Source organism: Chaetodon trifascialis, chromosome 1, assembly GCF_039877785.1.
Source record: "Chaetodon trifascialis isolate fChaTrf1 chromosome 1, fChaTrf1.hap1, whole genome shotgun sequence".
NCBI classification, from domain to species: Eukaryota; Metazoa; Chordata; class Actinopteri; order Chaetodontiformes; family Chaetodontidae; genus Chaetodon; species Chaetodon trifascialis.
This window is the reverse complement of record NC_092056.1, coordinates 9174475-9190583: the sequence shown is the minus strand read 5'-3', so window position 1 is coordinate 9190583 and position 16109 is coordinate 9174475. Positions and strand designations below refer to the sequence as shown.

The 16109-nt window shown below is 43.5% G+C and overlaps 2 protein-coding genes across 2 annotated transcripts in view; one reads left to right on the top strand and one right to left on the bottom strand.

The window, feature by feature from the left end:
* LOC139329577 (protein TANC1-like) overlaps positions 1-4187 on the top strand; it is a 37144-nt gene extending 32957 nt beyond the window's left edge. Inside the window, exons 25-29 of the mRNA XM_070960000.1 lie at positions 226-255; positions 340-431; positions 576-722; positions 1736-1836; positions 1992-4187. Of these exons, the coding sequence (XP_070816101.1) occupies positions 226-255; positions 340-431; positions 576-722; positions 1736-1836; positions 1992-3357 (1736 nt within the window). The 3' untranslated portion in view covers positions 3358-4187. The remainder of the gene's footprint in view (positions 1-225; positions 256-339; positions 432-575; positions 723-1735; positions 1837-1991) is intronic.
* Positions 3997-16061, bottom strand: wdsub1 (WD repeat, sterile alpha motif and U-box domain containing 1). The gene is made up of 13 exons (XM_070960072.1): positions 16026-16061; positions 14245-14657; positions 13269-13456; positions 12624-12710; positions 11845-11938; positions 10687-10720; positions 10530-10570; positions 8822-8922; positions 8674-8691; positions 8153-8179; positions 7602-7781; positions 6178-6312; positions 3997-6055 (listed from the first exon to the last, which is right to left on the bottom strand). Exons 2-13 carry the CDS (start codon positions 14640-14642, stop codon positions 5904-5906), a joined length of 1455 nt encoding a protein of 484 aa, XP_070816173.1. The 5' UTR covers positions 14643-14657; positions 16026-16061; the 3' UTR covers positions 3997-5903.
* Between the last annotated feature and the right edge of the window lie 48 nt (positions 16062-16109).

Genomic DNA, 16109 nt, shown 5'->3' with positions numbered 1-16109 from the left:
TTTGTATCTGACTACAACCAATCAATGCAGACCCAGCTCACTTTGCTAGATTTGTGTTATGTGCAATTCTCTTGCACCTGCACAGTCTGCATTTATGACTTTCTGGCTGCCTATTTCACTTCCATACAGTATACTGTTACTCTCTATTCTGCAGCACCTGCAGTTTTACATCCACATCTCTCACAACTCCCTCTTCACCCCTCTCTCTCTCTCTCTCCCCATCAGCCTACAGAACAGCTCCACATGATCGATCAGGTACGTGATTTATGTAAGACACAAAGTAAAAGAGACAAGGCTAGACAGATAACAGAAAGATAAATATTTGTCCCCCTCCATCAGGTCACGCCACGTGGGCCATGGCTTCCTCCAAACCAGACATTCTCCTCATCCTGCTGCAGAAGCTGATGGAGGAAGGGAACATACTTTACAAGGTATATTATGGTGAATGTTAAGAGTGTGTTGTGGGCGTGTGGCAAACCTTGCAGCCTTTTATTTGAATAGGCTCCTGTCAAAAATTGTCTTCCCTTCTCCTTTCTCTTCCTTATTTTCTCGCCCTTTTCCTGTGTGTTTCTCAGAAGGGACGAATGAAGGAGGCAGGCCAGCGTTACCAGTACGCCCTGAGGAAGCTTCCTCGAGAGGGGCAAGGAGAGGAGCTGAAAGGGCTCAAAGACCTGCGGGTCTCCCTCTATCTAAACCTTTCCCGCTGCCGCAGGAAAACCAATGTAAGGCCCACAGCTGTATCAAACCACTCATGCACTATTTAACACTGGCAGATTTATTAGATGCTGAGGGGATGGCAGCAGGGCTGGCAAGGAAAGGTAGATGGCTCCTTAAGATATATAATTTATCTGTATCAACATAAAAAGATAACGTCAGCAGCGGTATTGCTCACTGTAAAAATATCTCGGCTTTTCAGATCTAATTCTAATGTCTCCCTGGTAAACAGAATGTACGTGTAGGACCTGGAAGCAGGTGGTGACATAATGAATAACTGTATGCTGTTAGTGTAGAGATAGATGTGTGTGTGGCCTGCAGCCAGGTTTGGAACCCACCCTGGTGATGACAGACGTCCTAACAGACTGTGTAAAAATGCCATCCTTAGGGTCACTGTGGCCGATGAATAATGGAGCAGATAATGTGATGTGATAAGGTCACTCTCTCTGGCAGACCGAGCGCACTCTCTTTTCTCTGCGTCTCTACAGGGGGTTATTTACAGTGGACGTGCGAGTGGGCTGGCTAAATCCACATATTATATCAGAATGCAGGCAGTAAGGGCCAGCAGAGAGACTACATGATACTGTCATTAAACATTCAACAGCAATGTTCACAATCTCACATTCAAGGCTGCCATTTTGACCTCACTCTGAAGGACAGAATCACAATGTGTTGGTGTCATTAAATATTCACCTGAGAGTGATGATGAGAGCAGTAAAAACCGGCAGAAAAACAAGCTGCTCTCTGTCCGTTTCTGTCCCTCTCCTTCTCTTCCTGCTCGACAAAAATGACTGCAGCGTGAGTTCTGTCTCATTAAACAGGCTTCGATCTTCAGATCCATATAATGGAGATGCAAACGCTATTTTTATTGGAACTGGCTCGGATTATTTCTGCAAAACAAACATTTTCCAGCCAAGTCACTTAAACAGGCGGCTGATCATGCAGTGTTTGTCACTGTGCTGAATCTAATATTTCAATTCAAATTCAAATGCTCAATGCGCTTTCCCATCTGAAAACACAGGATTTTGGCATCGCAGAGGAGTTTGCAACAAAAGCCCTGGAACTCAAACCCAGGTCTTATGAAGCGTACTATGCCAGAGCACGTGCCAAGAGGAGCAGCAGGTACAGCCATATTCAGAGATGTATGGTATTTCAAAGCAGAATCATTTTGCTCAATGGGAAGTTATTTTTGCAAGAATCAGCAAATCACTGGGATGCTACACCTCTATGGCGCTGTAATTTAAGGCTCCTCCGTTCATTTTCTCTGTCCTCCCCAGGCAGTTTGCTGCAGCGCTGGCAGACCTCCACGAAGCAGCACGACTCTCCCCGTCCAACCGGGAGATCCGGCGCCTGCTGGTGCGGGTAGAGGAGGAAGTCAAACACCATCAGAAGATACCCACCAACAGCATGACGCAAGGTTACAACAGGGACCCTCACACCCACCACCACCAAGCCACAGAGGAGGAGACAGACGTCTATTCACAGGGAAGTCTGGAGAGGCAAGCCCCCGCGGAGCAGACGGATGCAGAGAAGGAGGAGGAGAAGGAGGAAGGTGAGGAGGTGAGCCTGACATGTGGGAAAAGTCCAGAATTTTGGCCTCTGAATCCATATGCTCCGAACAGGACTCTCCCTGGAGGTGTGGCCTTTGGTTTAGGGGATCAGTCACCATGTTTCCCTCAAGAGGAATATGTGCAGAACCAACTGTTTGTGGACCTGCCTGAGCCCGTGCCCGCTATCAACAGGCAGACCCAGAACCAGGGCAGCAGGACTCATCACCACTGCCACTCCCTCCAGTCAGGGGGCAGAGTTGGGGGCAGGCCTCTCTCTCTGTGTGGCCCCTCCAGTCCTCTGCCAGGCAGACACATGTCCACCTCCCTGAGGCCCGCACCGGTGCTGGGTATTGACATCGGCCCTGGATCAGTCAGCGAACACTCTGGACACAGCCCCACTGAGCACTATCACCCCATGTCCCCCAACAGCTCCTCCCCACCCGGGCCTCTCCAGATGTACCAGCCCCGCTCCTCCAGCTTCTCCAGGGGCTCTGACAGATTCTCTACCCACTCTGTGGCTCTGGATAGCCTGCCTCTCGCTCTGGGGTCCAGTATGGAGGTTAGGAGGGAGGGTGGTGGTGGAGGAGGAGGAACAGCAGGCTCAAGAGGCTCCAGCTCCAGTCAGGCCTCCAGTGGGAACCTATCAGACGGCGGAAGGCAGCAGGTGCCGGACCCCCCGTGCCCCATCAAGAGCAGCGGGAGCTTCAAGACAAAGCCTGAGCTAAAGCCCCGGCCCTTCATGGGAGTAATGGACAAATCAGTGAGAGTCCAGGGCCAGCAGACCTCCGGCCTCAGCCGACAGGGAGGAGGAGCGGAGAGTTTCAGCATGTCAGTAATGGAGTTTCAAGGATTCAGCAGTGATTTCAAACGCGCTTCATTCCAGGAGCATATCTCTGGAAGTCAGGCCAACAGCCAGCAGCAGGGCCGGGACTTTGGAGAGCGGCTCCACCAGCGAGAGGCCAGAGGCACCGGGTCCTCCCATCTCCGATTCCCCGATGGGAGGCACAGACAGGCGAGTCTGACGAGAGACAACCCGGCTCTGCACATGGCTCCCATCAAACCCAAACGCTCATTTATAGAGTCCAACGTCTGAATATAGTTTATCAAAGCACAGATACAGGCTGTTTTCAACAAACTATGTCCCACATAAGGTAGCAAGGGAGACTGGTTTGAGAACATCTCCCTTCCCTGAGCCTGTTTTGTAGAGTAATGCTGCTGCACTGCATTTACAATCTAGAACCAGTGTTCAACTCAGGCTACTACGCTTTTGCTTACATGTCTACAGCCACACTAGTGTATTCAAGCAAACCAGACATACCTTAAATAGGGATTTAAAAAAAATAAGTAGTATATTGTCTAAACATTGAATTTATTATATCAAATATAGAGGTCAGAGAAAGCTTTGTGCACGAATATAAAAAACCTCATGCTATTAGTTGCAGGATATGACCATTTCTATTGTCAAGTGTCTTTTAAAAACATTTATATTTGTACGGTGTACACTATATTTGCAGATTATATATTTCCCTGTAAGTGGTTATCTGTCGGCATTACAGGCTTCGGAAGAAATTACTTTGTGTACTTGAGATCCTTTTTCTTGGTACATTTGATAAAAAAAGGCACTGTACATGACATTGTTGGAAACTTCTTGTCCTAAGCTAATATTGAACTGATTGCTTCATTATTCACAGTATATGTTATTTATTTTTGCATAGCAGAGAACACGTTCATATGAAGTGTTTACTGGTTTATTTGGACACAGAGAGAGCCTTACACAAGCGACAGTGGATTAACAAATTTTAAGAGACTTCTTACATTGCTATATGTCCATAGTTGCCATATACCCTTTTCAGAGTCATACTATGGATTACAGAATGTTACCACATTATTATTGTGGTATAATAAAAGATTAATGGAGGACTACATTTCTACATCTGCTTTTTTCACAGCATAATCCATAAAATGCTGGCTAAACTACGGAGTGTGCACGATGGATAAAAACGTGTCCTTTCACAGTGCAACGTAACTAAACTTCACATTTTACCAAGCCTTCAAAATAAACTACTTGCATTAAAATGTGGACATTGCAATTTTTAAATAATCCAGAAATGTCTGCATGAATGTCACAAATATCATTCAGAGCTGGATGTTAGCTTGTACAGGGAAGTAAACCATAAGCTACTGTGGCCGAGCACTATTCCCGCAGGGTTTTGAACAAGATATGTCCTATAATGTTCAGACAATCTAAAACAAATATGTATGTATTACATGTAATGCTTACTAGCAAATAGTGTTTTCACAAAGATAACCAACATTACTAATTTTCCATCCAATCTCAGTGAAGGTACTGTATATTTCTAGGGGTTGTTAAAAGTCAATAAAAAATAATAAACAAAAACAACAACAACAAAACTTAAAGCCTCCTTATCAAAGTTTTTTTTTTTTTCAATACAAAGCACTTTGTTTAGCTTTGTTCACAAAGATCTTATGAATACATATATTAGAAATGCAACTCATTTTAAGACCAAAAGAACATGGTTCATCATGAGGTTTGCTAGATTGATGAAGATTAAATCATCAAAATGTTATTCATCTGTGCTTTTTTTGATTTTTTTTTAATTGGGAGCCTATAGAGTTGCTGACTTTGTTTTTGGTTTTTTTAATAATGCTGTATTTTCAGTGCAGCACTCATGAAGACCTCACCTTGTTTTATTTGGATTAACAAACAGGCCATCATCAGCTCAAAGAAACCACTCGTGCGCTACCTGCTTTGTGTACAATGTCCTAAAGCTGAAGCACCTGAGTCTCAACACTTAGCAAGGCAAAGAGAGCCGGGTATGTTTCCGAGCAGTCGGCAGAACAAGCATTAGATGAAAGGCAGGTGATCATTAAACCAGCAAAAGTGACTTTCGTTTGGCCACTTTGGGCAGCAGAAGCAACTTGTGAACACAGCACTGACACTTCATCGATATGGTGAACTTGTTAGCAAAGAGTTGCTTATTTACACATCCAGCAGACATGGAGCAACATTATCATTCAGTTGGAGTCGTGTTTGATGAACTCAAGGCCAATATTCACTCCCTTTATAGCTCAGTTTTTGGTCTCCTCCAACTCCTGCGGACAGTATCTGGCTCTGAAGCTGCTAAATGCTCCACTATGTTCACCAGCTAATCGCTAACTGTGTCTGAGCAGGTAGTGAACAGATGGTTTTTTCAGCTTTTCCAATGAAAACACTATGCGATCGGCAAGAGTGGACGAAAACAGTGAAGTTGCAGACCGGACAACAAAAATTCCCTGAAATTCCTTAGAAAGTTTTAGCATTACAAAAATTTTGATTATAGCCACTTTAAACTTGCTTGCCAAAAAGAGCCAAAAGGAGCACTCTCCTGGGATGCCAACATTGCTTTGTATCTACTCGATGTGCAAACAGAAAACTACTGTTACATGTTGGCCATAAAAGCCAAATGTTACTATGATTTTGCTGTTCTGCTCCCTAGTGGTCAAAAATTGTAGCTCACAAACGAGAGCTCCCATATTGTGCAGACACACCTGTACCTGGCATGCTGTGGCATCCCTACGAGCACTGAACTCTAGTTTCTACTTTCGGGAAAGTATTTGGGGCGCGGTGGTATTTCGATGCTAGTGGCTGGTCTTCCAGCGGCCGATAGCCATCTTCAGGGTGTGGTTGGGGGTGAGCAGAGTGGTCAGTAAGGGGAGGTTGGTCATAGGGCTGGAGCGGTTCTTGGTGTTGATCCAGCTCTCGATGGCATCCCTTTCATATGAATATCCATCTGTTGGGATGGTACACACAGTATACTCAAATTACACAAACAAATATGAGTAAATCAGTAAACACTGAAGGAAAACTTACAGGTTGTGTCATTATGGTGGAAATGGTCTGATCTTTGCTTACCAGCAGCAATGACTGGCTCCCTCATCAGCTCCCTGGTGATTGGACACAGGAACTCATCAGGAATGCCTGAACACACCGAATCACTTTTCAGCTCCTCCACCTTCCTCATAAGTTTACTGCGCAGGCCAACTGACTCTACACACACACAAACACACACACAAGGAAGGAAGAGAATAAGGAAACGTGCCAGAGGAGAAAACAGACCGATCGAGACTTTGCGTTGCTCTCATTAAAACAGAAACCACTGGAGCACTGTGTGGATTGAGCAAATACTAGCACATCATAATATCAACATCAAAGTTCTGAGCATTTGTTATTCCTGCGTTTAGCACTTTCTGGCAAATGTGAGCGTGGGTGAGAGTGAACATGGAGGGTGCACATCATGTCTGCTGACTGTCTGTCCAAAGTTAAGTACTAAGCGGGCGCTGGATTGCATTTTAATAGTGTCGCTTTCATAACACTGTTTGGTAGAACCGGACTGCTGGAGAAGTTAGACGCACTTGCTCAAGATTCACAAAATGAATGATCTCATAAAACACAGAGTGAACTACAGCTGAACACAAAGACACTCTGTAGCCTCACTGTCTGACTGGCACATTGGGTTTCGTTTTGTTATGCTGCCTGTTTAGAAGGAAAGCGCCCTCCGCTGATTTCACTCCCAGCTTTGAAAAATATGCAGTGGGTAAAGTCAGTTCTGCTGGAAAGGTGGGACTTGTGCTACGTTACTAAAAACAGAACAATGTGAGCACAAGCTGTCACAGCACTGAAGCTGTGTAAAGTGAGGAGTGATTGACAGTGGCTGTGGGATGGAAATGACGGCATGGCAATGCAACAAACGTTTGCTGACAACTACATGACGAATACTGGCCTAGCTGGTAGACTGACATCAACAACATAACACTCCTACTTTAGAGGTCACTAATCTAGCAGAAAAAAGACAGAAAGACAAAGTCTGATAAGCCAAAACTTCCACAAACAAAAACCATTTCAAACAGACGTGGAAATAACCAAGAAACTCTAATGATATTAGCTGTAAATCCACTTTATACCTTATGGGAAATACTGTTTTGGGGATTGGGTTATGTAACTGATGAAGTGCTCCAGATTAAAGTCAGAACTGCTGAAGTCCCAAAGCCGAGTACTTTTGCAGTGCAGCCTAACATTATGTAATCTTGCTGTGCAAAGCCCCCATCAACATACATTCATTCCTTCGCCCTTACTTTAATTTAATGTGTCGCCTTTTATCCATGTAAACAGGTGCAAAAATCCTAATCCACACGTGTCCATGTTCATTCTACCAAGAGGCCGGGCCTGTAATACCCATAAGACTGGGTTTATACTCTTAAATTCTTAGAACTCGAAGCGGCGCTGCACTCGCTGAGCGCTGCACTCGCTGAGCGGTGCAATGCCGCCGTCTTCCTCACCTATGTGCAGCTCTGACGCCAGCGTTTCCTTGGTGAGACTGAGCAGCTCCATCCCGTCTATGTTGTTGGCCGTAAATTTGTCCACCAGTCCCCCGAGGCCTTCCTCCACCAGCCACGCCGACACGTCCCCCTCCGACCAATCGCTGACCAGCAGCTTCGACCGGCCCGCTGAGGTTCTCCCTGAGAGGGCGAATCAAAGCGAGACGGTAAGTCCTTGACGGCTGTGACACCTTTTTTGGAAAATGGCCAAATGTTCTCCATGCAAGGATATCCTGGATTCCTGCAGACTAATTATTGATTAGGGGTCTGTGGCCAGCACAGCTTGTATAATAATATAAATAAATGTCTGGAGGTTTCATCGACATTTTCACTGACACAAGATGAAACTAAAAGGTGAAAAGAAGCTTGCACATTGCAGACAGAAAACGCTACACTCAACTTGGATTTGACACCTGCTGGTAAACACATCAATTATTTTTGTGTGCATATTACATGAGGACTGGTGTCTCATTTACTGATACTTTCTACTGGCATATTTTCTTCCCTCCTACCATCACTTGATGTCAGAGCAGACTTCTCTGAAACACAGAAAAGAGGAAGAAGTCACTGTAAACATGAGAAATGCGATGCAATCTTTGAGCAAACGTGCGACACTTGAGACTGAAGGGAAAAGAGAGCACTCTTGTACACAACACCTGTGTCCTTCACCGCAAGATGAAAGCAGCTAAAACACACGAGATCTCAACATACAGACGAAATGAAAGCAACTGGTATTCAAGCGCAACTCTTCCAACAGGACTGCTGAAGATGGAACTTTAATGGCCGTTGACAGCCCTTTTTGGATTAGCCATATTTAGCAGAAAGTACAGGCAGCGTCGTAAAGATTTTCTGCAAATTTTCCAAACTGGCAAACAGAATGCCACCTGGGAACGCAGACAGCAGCAGTAAAAGCTGCTCTGTGCTGCGCTGCTGAATCCAGTTTGCTGTTATTTAGCATACATTTGGCATCGTAAAAGCAACTCTTTCTCTTCCTTTCAAGTGTCAAGTGTCGAAAAAAAAAAGGAAAACTAACCAGGAAATGACTTCCCGCCTTTCCATTGGGCATGAGGCAGAGGAAATGAGCCAGGCACAAAAATAGATTGCAAGACAAAACAAATGTAGTTAATCCTCAAAATACTGATGTTACACTATTGGAGTGATGTGTGTGTATTTTTCCCCACCACTGCATCCGTCCTCCAGCCTCCAGATGTTTACAGTCTTATCCATAGATCCTGTAGCAATCAGCGGTGAAGTGGGAGAGCAGGAACATGCCGTCACGTACCTGCGGCAGAGGACAGTAATCACCTAGATGCTGTTCTGTTCACAGTGAGGTGTAATTTTCTCTGTATGATCACAGAAAAAGAGCTGAAACTGAAGGGGGAAAAGAAGGCCCAGATCTCCGTCTTGAGCTTTGCAGCAGCAGTAAGGTCCCTGCCTGATGCTGCAGTTCAGCCCTTAAAGGGTTAAAATGTGGGCACTACAGCTAAATATGTAGCACTGATGGAAATGTTCTCCATCAGAGGGCCAATTCAGCGATGCCTTACTGTGTCAAAGGCTGCAATAAGATCTAAACAAGGACTGAAATCACATTTGCGGCAGTTTCAGGAAAGTCAAGGCAACGTTAATTAGGACAATCTCTCAAAGACCTAAGCTGGATTGCTCAGAAATGTTGATCCACAAAAGCGAGCTGGCTTCAAACAATGCCTCTAAAAACCTCCAGTAGGAATTCAGTCAAAGGCGCGCACTAACCCGGCCTCGAGATGCACTGTATGTGTGTATTATCAGTCTGTCTAAAGTCAGATGAGTTTCCCGGAGGCATTTTGTCAAGTGTTGTGATTCACTTTCTTCGCCATTTATCCACTTTCTCTCAACTTGCCACATCTACTTCCACTTCACTTGGTGATTTTCCAAAATGACTTTCATTCGCTCAACTGAAAGGAAGTGAGCTTTCTGCCTTTCAATCACAGGTGGCTTGGTGGACTTAAATAGCTTATAAGTGTGATCATTCAGCTGTGGCTTATATGTGCGTGTATGTGTAAAGGGGGTGAGACACAGTGAAAGCAGTCCGTCCTCTTTCTGAAGCTGTTAAAGGCAATGCTTTGTGGGCCGGGGTCTGTTAAAGGTACTGAAATCACATTTACTTCTCATGTTTTATAGCACCGAACAACCTGCCGTGTCAAAACCTTCGAAAACGAGTATCTCAATGTGACGCCTCATCGTATTCGTCAAGTCTACTGTGGAGTTAAGAAAAATGCTGAATAAAATAGGCCCGGAGATGAGTGCTAGCACTGCGGAGCATCTTATAAAGCATCTGGCAGTGGATTTTACCCAAAAATCTGTTCATTAAAGACAGGCTAAACTCATGTGTTTGTAAACAGAAGAGTTGCCACCCGTTGCCAGAGAAACTGTGTGAAAGACCTCTTTTAGAAATTCAGCACAAGCAACATCGAGTGTTTACGTGGTGGAGTATAAACAGGGCTGAGCAATATGGACAAAAATAATACGAGCAGAATTATTACCCCATTTTCAATATGCTACGCTATTTCTATTTTCTTGGTATTTTCTAAATGGTTTTTGGTGTTTTGCCACGAAAAGACATGTATAATTCAGATAAGAGATTTTAAATATTCAAGATCTCACATTGTGACAGAGTCTGTTAGACATAAAAACCACAATATCTCAATATAAGAGGTTTATCATGACATGATGAGGTGATATGAAAGGGCGTTAATTATATCATCGAATAATTGAACAGCATTAAGTGTACACGAGATATTCTGACTGGCAAGACGAGAGAGAAATGAAAGGGTTTTACAAATTCATGCTTATATTCAGTGAGGAACAAAACAGAAGAAAACTTAAACCACGTAAATATGAGGGAGTATTTACCTCTCGTGCTGGTTCAGTGTGTAAAGCAAAACTGCATTTTCCTGCAAAGTGCGGCGCAAAACAAAACATGAACGTCGTGAATGGAGAAGTATACAACTTCAGTCTATGGTGAAACCTTTAACTCCTCTGGAAATCTGGAAAAAGCAGAGGTACTTACGGCATCATAGACTGTGACAGTTTTGTCCACAGAGCTGAAGGAAGTAAAGAGATCAAACTATGTGAGCAATATTTAAAGTAACAGACTGTTTGGTAACAGCATGTTCACATCCACAGTCACGTTCACTCAGGAATAAAGCGAGCCGTGTCTCCCTCCAGTGGTTATACTGATGTACTGCACTGTCACAGTTGTGTCAATAGTGGCCTACTTAGTTTTTTTTTCTTTAATTTTCTTCAACAACATAACAGCCTTGTAATACCTTCAGTGTGAAATACCAAAATATAAAAGTCTGTTTGCAGTCCTTTTTTACAACCGCACAGACAAACGGACAGACAAATTGTACAGATTGAAAATGAAATGCAAAATAAAACAGTTAAAAAATCTAAAGTGGAAATATCATATAAAACAAAGTCTCATTAAAATAGTGATAAAACAATAAAAACTCATAGTCTATCTATATAGCTATCTACACACAAATATATATCTTCAAAGTGCATAAAGAAACGGCAAAATAGATCCAAACTTAAACATAATCATCTATATTAATCACAGATGTGATGCCAATCTTGTTGGTGACTTGCTTTGGATAAGAATCGTTTATGAGCATCAACATTTTCTTATGTCAGAAACGGTTGCCATGTCTTATAAAATTTAACTACAGAGCCAACATATTCCTATTCCCCATATTCCTTCCACATTCCTACAGCTCTGCAGCTCACTGGACGTGTGGGAGAGACCCTCTTCATAGTCCAGGCAATCAGTCTGTATTTTACATCAATCTCTCGATCCTAAATAGATCATGACATGGATGCTGATCTACTCAAGATCAAGAGACTGATGTAAAATACAGATTTCTCATATGACTTCTGCATTTTCTTGATGGAATCAGGTTGCATAGAAAGGTTTTAAACGTGTCTGTCGAAGTAACATACAGGTGGTTCTGCATGTTTTAGCCCATCAAATTGCATTTGCCCAACAGTGACAGTCGCTCTTAAAATGACATTACCATGCAATATTAGCAGAGGCTCGACAAAAAGTAAAGATGAGTTAAAGATAACTGTGATGGCTTAGCACTTTCAAGGGACTAGTCTCTGCGAGTACTGGCTGCCTGCAAGAAATGAATCAAAAAACGTAACATGAGCTTGTTAAAGATCCTACCCGGACACAAGCAGCCGGCCGTCTGAGGAGTACGCACAGGAGAGCACCGGCGCCGACTGGCCGGTTAAGGTGTGCAGGAGCTGCATCTTACAGGCTATAAGAGACAGAAACAACTGTAGTTACACACAAAATGAGTCCAATTTTCCCTCTGACTGATGTCAAACTAACCAGTAAGCAGAGGGCTGTTTTTCTGAAGATTGGATGTGCAGTGGAAAAAGGCTTCTCAAATGGGTCAATAATAACAGACAGAAGAAAGATGAGGAGCTACTGAGCGCAGAAAAGTGGAGAGATTTATGCTAAATCTGTGCACAAATAGAAGCACTCTAATAGCATGAAAAGCACAGAAAAAAAGGGCTTGAACTGGCTCTGGATTTATTTTAAATAAAATGTACTTTTACTTGGCAGCTCCAGTGACTTGTCTATAGACGTATTGATATATTACAACAAACCAGTTACCCAAGCGAAGGGTTGTGCCTCTGATGGCCGTGTTCAGGCTGAGGTTCATTGACACAGAAACTGCACACGTCAATATTCAGCCTCAGACTTCTCTCTAGACAACTACAGTATGTGCAGAGTGGAGTCGTATAACAACATAGCAGCTAAATTCTGCCTTTTGTGGCGACACCTTTACTGTAGTTAATATATGAAGTCTACAACACAGGAACGGCGTACGTGGATAATTCAGGTTTACAATCTAAGCTGAGGTCCACAGGAGGTCGTAACAATGACAGAGACGATCAGAGAGGGGCTATCAGGTTTGTAAAGACATGTCACTCTACCTCCAGAGCTGAACTTGTTTATGGCCCAGATCTTCAGGTGACTGTCTTGCCCGCAGGATGCCAGACGAAACTGCACGACTTGATCACCTAAAGGACAGTAACAAACACATTTCAGCCTTGATATCAAGCAAGTCACTGTCCAAAACAGTGAAATTAGACAAAGGCCAAATATGATGTGATGTTATTACAATAATGTTCACTCCTACGCCACTATCTTCATCTTACACAAAGGAATGATATGTTTGATGTGTAAAACCCAACTGATACAGCTGGGGGAGGGGGTGATGTCGAGAGCTGTGTATATGTTGACAGAAATGCAGAGTTTCATGTACAGCTGACCCTTTTATATTGTCATTAATAGTCACTTATACTAAATTAATTTCCAATGAATTACTTGTCACAATGTAATGTTAATAATGTAGCTTGTATTAACTTTTGTTCTCATTTAATAAGTTCAATTGTTCAACTGTAAAATATCCTGCCTCTAGACATTTCTGTCACATTAGAAGCTTAAGTGAAAATGAGTATTGATCAATATGTGAATCTGATTTCATTCGTTTGATTTATTTACTCTCGAATGCTTAGTAAACCTCACTAAGCCACGTGCCGCGAGGAGGGTGATGAATACACATCCACGGCTCTCACCACTGAGGATGGTGGGAGCGAAGGTGCAGCAGGTGACCCCCAAGTCGTGGGCGTTTTTCTCCGCATGGAGCTGGTTCATGTCCAGGTTCCACAGGCGCAGGTCTCCATAGGTGGAGCCGGTCATGAACACCTGACTGCAGGGGCTGAAGGAGCAGGCTACCATTGTCGTGTCGCCGACTGCTGTGGTCCTTCACAAACACAACCGACAGCAGCTGCATCAACAGGCACGTCTTTTTTCAGTTTGAACCCACTTTTCTGTCTTTGTTCTGAGGTGTTTGCAGCAACTTTCAGCTCCTTTTGTCAATATATAAGAAACAAGGCTGCAGCTTTCTTTAATGAATCCAACTTGGCAGTTTCATCAGCATAAACACATGTTAGGCAGCAGTCAAATCAAGTAAAGGCATAAAATAATGATGAAACAATGATCACACCCTGAGGCTAATTGCTGCTACACCACCCCACTAAGCGGGAGAGCGAGCAGGTATTTGACCACGGTGAAAATGTCTGAACGCTAAACATATATGCACTGAAACTGAATATTTCAATAGATAAAAACATGTTGTGAATTTTGGAATTGATTATTCTATCTGACATCAATAAATATTTGGATCTTACAACACTCTGAGTCATTAGAGACTGGATCACATGAGCCAGAAACAATCGTACGCAGCCAGTACTGGAATCTAATTCTCATAATATTAGTGTAGCCTGAACTTTATCTGCAGCTGTGCAGAAACACTGGGTTTAAACAGAATGAATAGACATGCAAAACAAAAAAAGCTGCACAATATTTGACTGTTAATGTTATGAATGAAGCTTCGAAGCTTCATACTGTTCGGTACAGCCCTGGAAAGAGATTTACTGTACTTCGCTACAGGCCAGTGTAAATAGTGAGCCTGCAATTACCAAACCATCTACATCATTGCTTGATCGGTCATTGTCTAGCCTAGTCTGTAAAATAAGCAATCAACTTTACTTGCGCAGCTGTTTGGAGGGGAAATCCCACAGAGCCAAAGTGCCATCAGATGCACCAGAAACCAGGTGGGCAGAGTCAGGAGAGAGCGCGCAGATCCTCACAGGACTGCGACCAGGATGCTCCAGGACGGCCTCGATCTCGCCTGTGTCCATGGACCAGACCAGCGTGGTGGCATCGGTCGAGCACGAGGCGAGGAACTGTCCGCAGGTGGAGAAGCAGCAGCAGTGGACGCCGTAGCCGTGCCCCGACAGCGGCGAGAAAGGCAGCTCCGAGAAGTCTCGGGTGTTGTATATCCTGAGGGTTTTGTCCCCAGAGCATGTGGCCAACAGCTTGCCAGAGAAGGCGCACCAGTTGACATCGTCCCGATGGTCTTGTAAAGTGCAAATGAGAGACGTCATTTGGAGAGCAGAGTCCTGAAGTTCACACGGAGGGAATGAGAGAAACATCACATAAAGGGGAAATGGGTCATTTAGATCTACTGATTTAGATTAACAGAGACACGATTTAACAATTCATGATCTTATTTTTTCCACACAGCACTGCAGGAAATTCATAAGTCCTGAACTCCAAGAAAATACTGTAACACTTTATATTAAGTTACAGATAATCACCACTTATTGGTTTATTAGTGTGCATATTGGGAGCTCTGTCTTCAGCCACAGTCTGTCATGCAGTCTCTCCAGACCCACCAGCCTCCATCCAACAGACAATCTCTGACTTTCTCACAGACCCCACTCACCTGCCTTCTACATCCACTGACTCACCTGTTCCTCATTACTGAATTACCCCCACAGTGTTTACACCAACCCATCTCTACCTGCTACCAGCCAGATCATCCATGCCTTTGATTTCCAGCAACCTGAACCTGAACCCTAACCTGCTCCTGCACACCTTTAACCTTTTACCTGCCACATTCCTGCGTTCCTGTGAATTCACTACTGCTTCTGTTTGGACTTGCTGCCCTTGTCTTGTAAGCTGATGCGTCATCACTGGACAAGACATCCTCAAATGTCTTGTTTATCCAAAATCCAAAGATAATCAGTTTACTGTCATAAAATAGTAAGGAAACTAGAAAATATCCACATTTAATAGCCTGGAATCAGATAATTTGGACTTTTTCTTCTTTAAAAATGATTAATAAATCATCAAAATAGTTACCGATTGATCTAATAGTTGACAAATGATCGATTAATTGTTGCAGCTCTATTTAAGATAAGCAGCCAAGTTAGGTCTGCCTCTTACAGTCTATTTTCACTGCTCAGGGATTTTACCAGATTAAAAGTTGAAAAAGTCAGATCTTTTTATCTTTATTCCTCAAGTCAAGTTTTCATGGAGTCAAATCTCAAGTACTAGACCTCCTTCATGAGCCTGAAGTCCGCAGCTCCGCCCTCAATATTGTTAACAGCTCAGTAATACAATCGCAATTCATTGCCAAAAGTTTGCAAATTCATAATTCAGGTTCAAAAGCATATAGATAACTTTCCTTAGTTAATCTGGAAAAACAGAATTTGTTACATCATTTCACGAAGAGAACAAGGAAAAAACAGCAGCCAAACACCAGTAACGCCGCTGAGACACTATCTGTGGATACTGTAGCTAAGGCTCAAGCTAACGGTCAACAGAGCCGAGACGCAACTTTCTACTTTATGTACTCACGTCAAATATTCACCAGCCAGAAGAAAACTGTGACAGAAAAGCCCCAACAAGCAAACTCAGACGGTAAATACCATCAAGTCTCGCTGTAATGTTAGCTACAGCACAGCAGAGCAGAGTAAGGCTACCTTTCTCCGTCGTGTTGTCCGTACAGCTGAACGTTGTTTACTTCCGGACGTAGTGACGTGGGGGATTACGTCACCCTGTGTGTC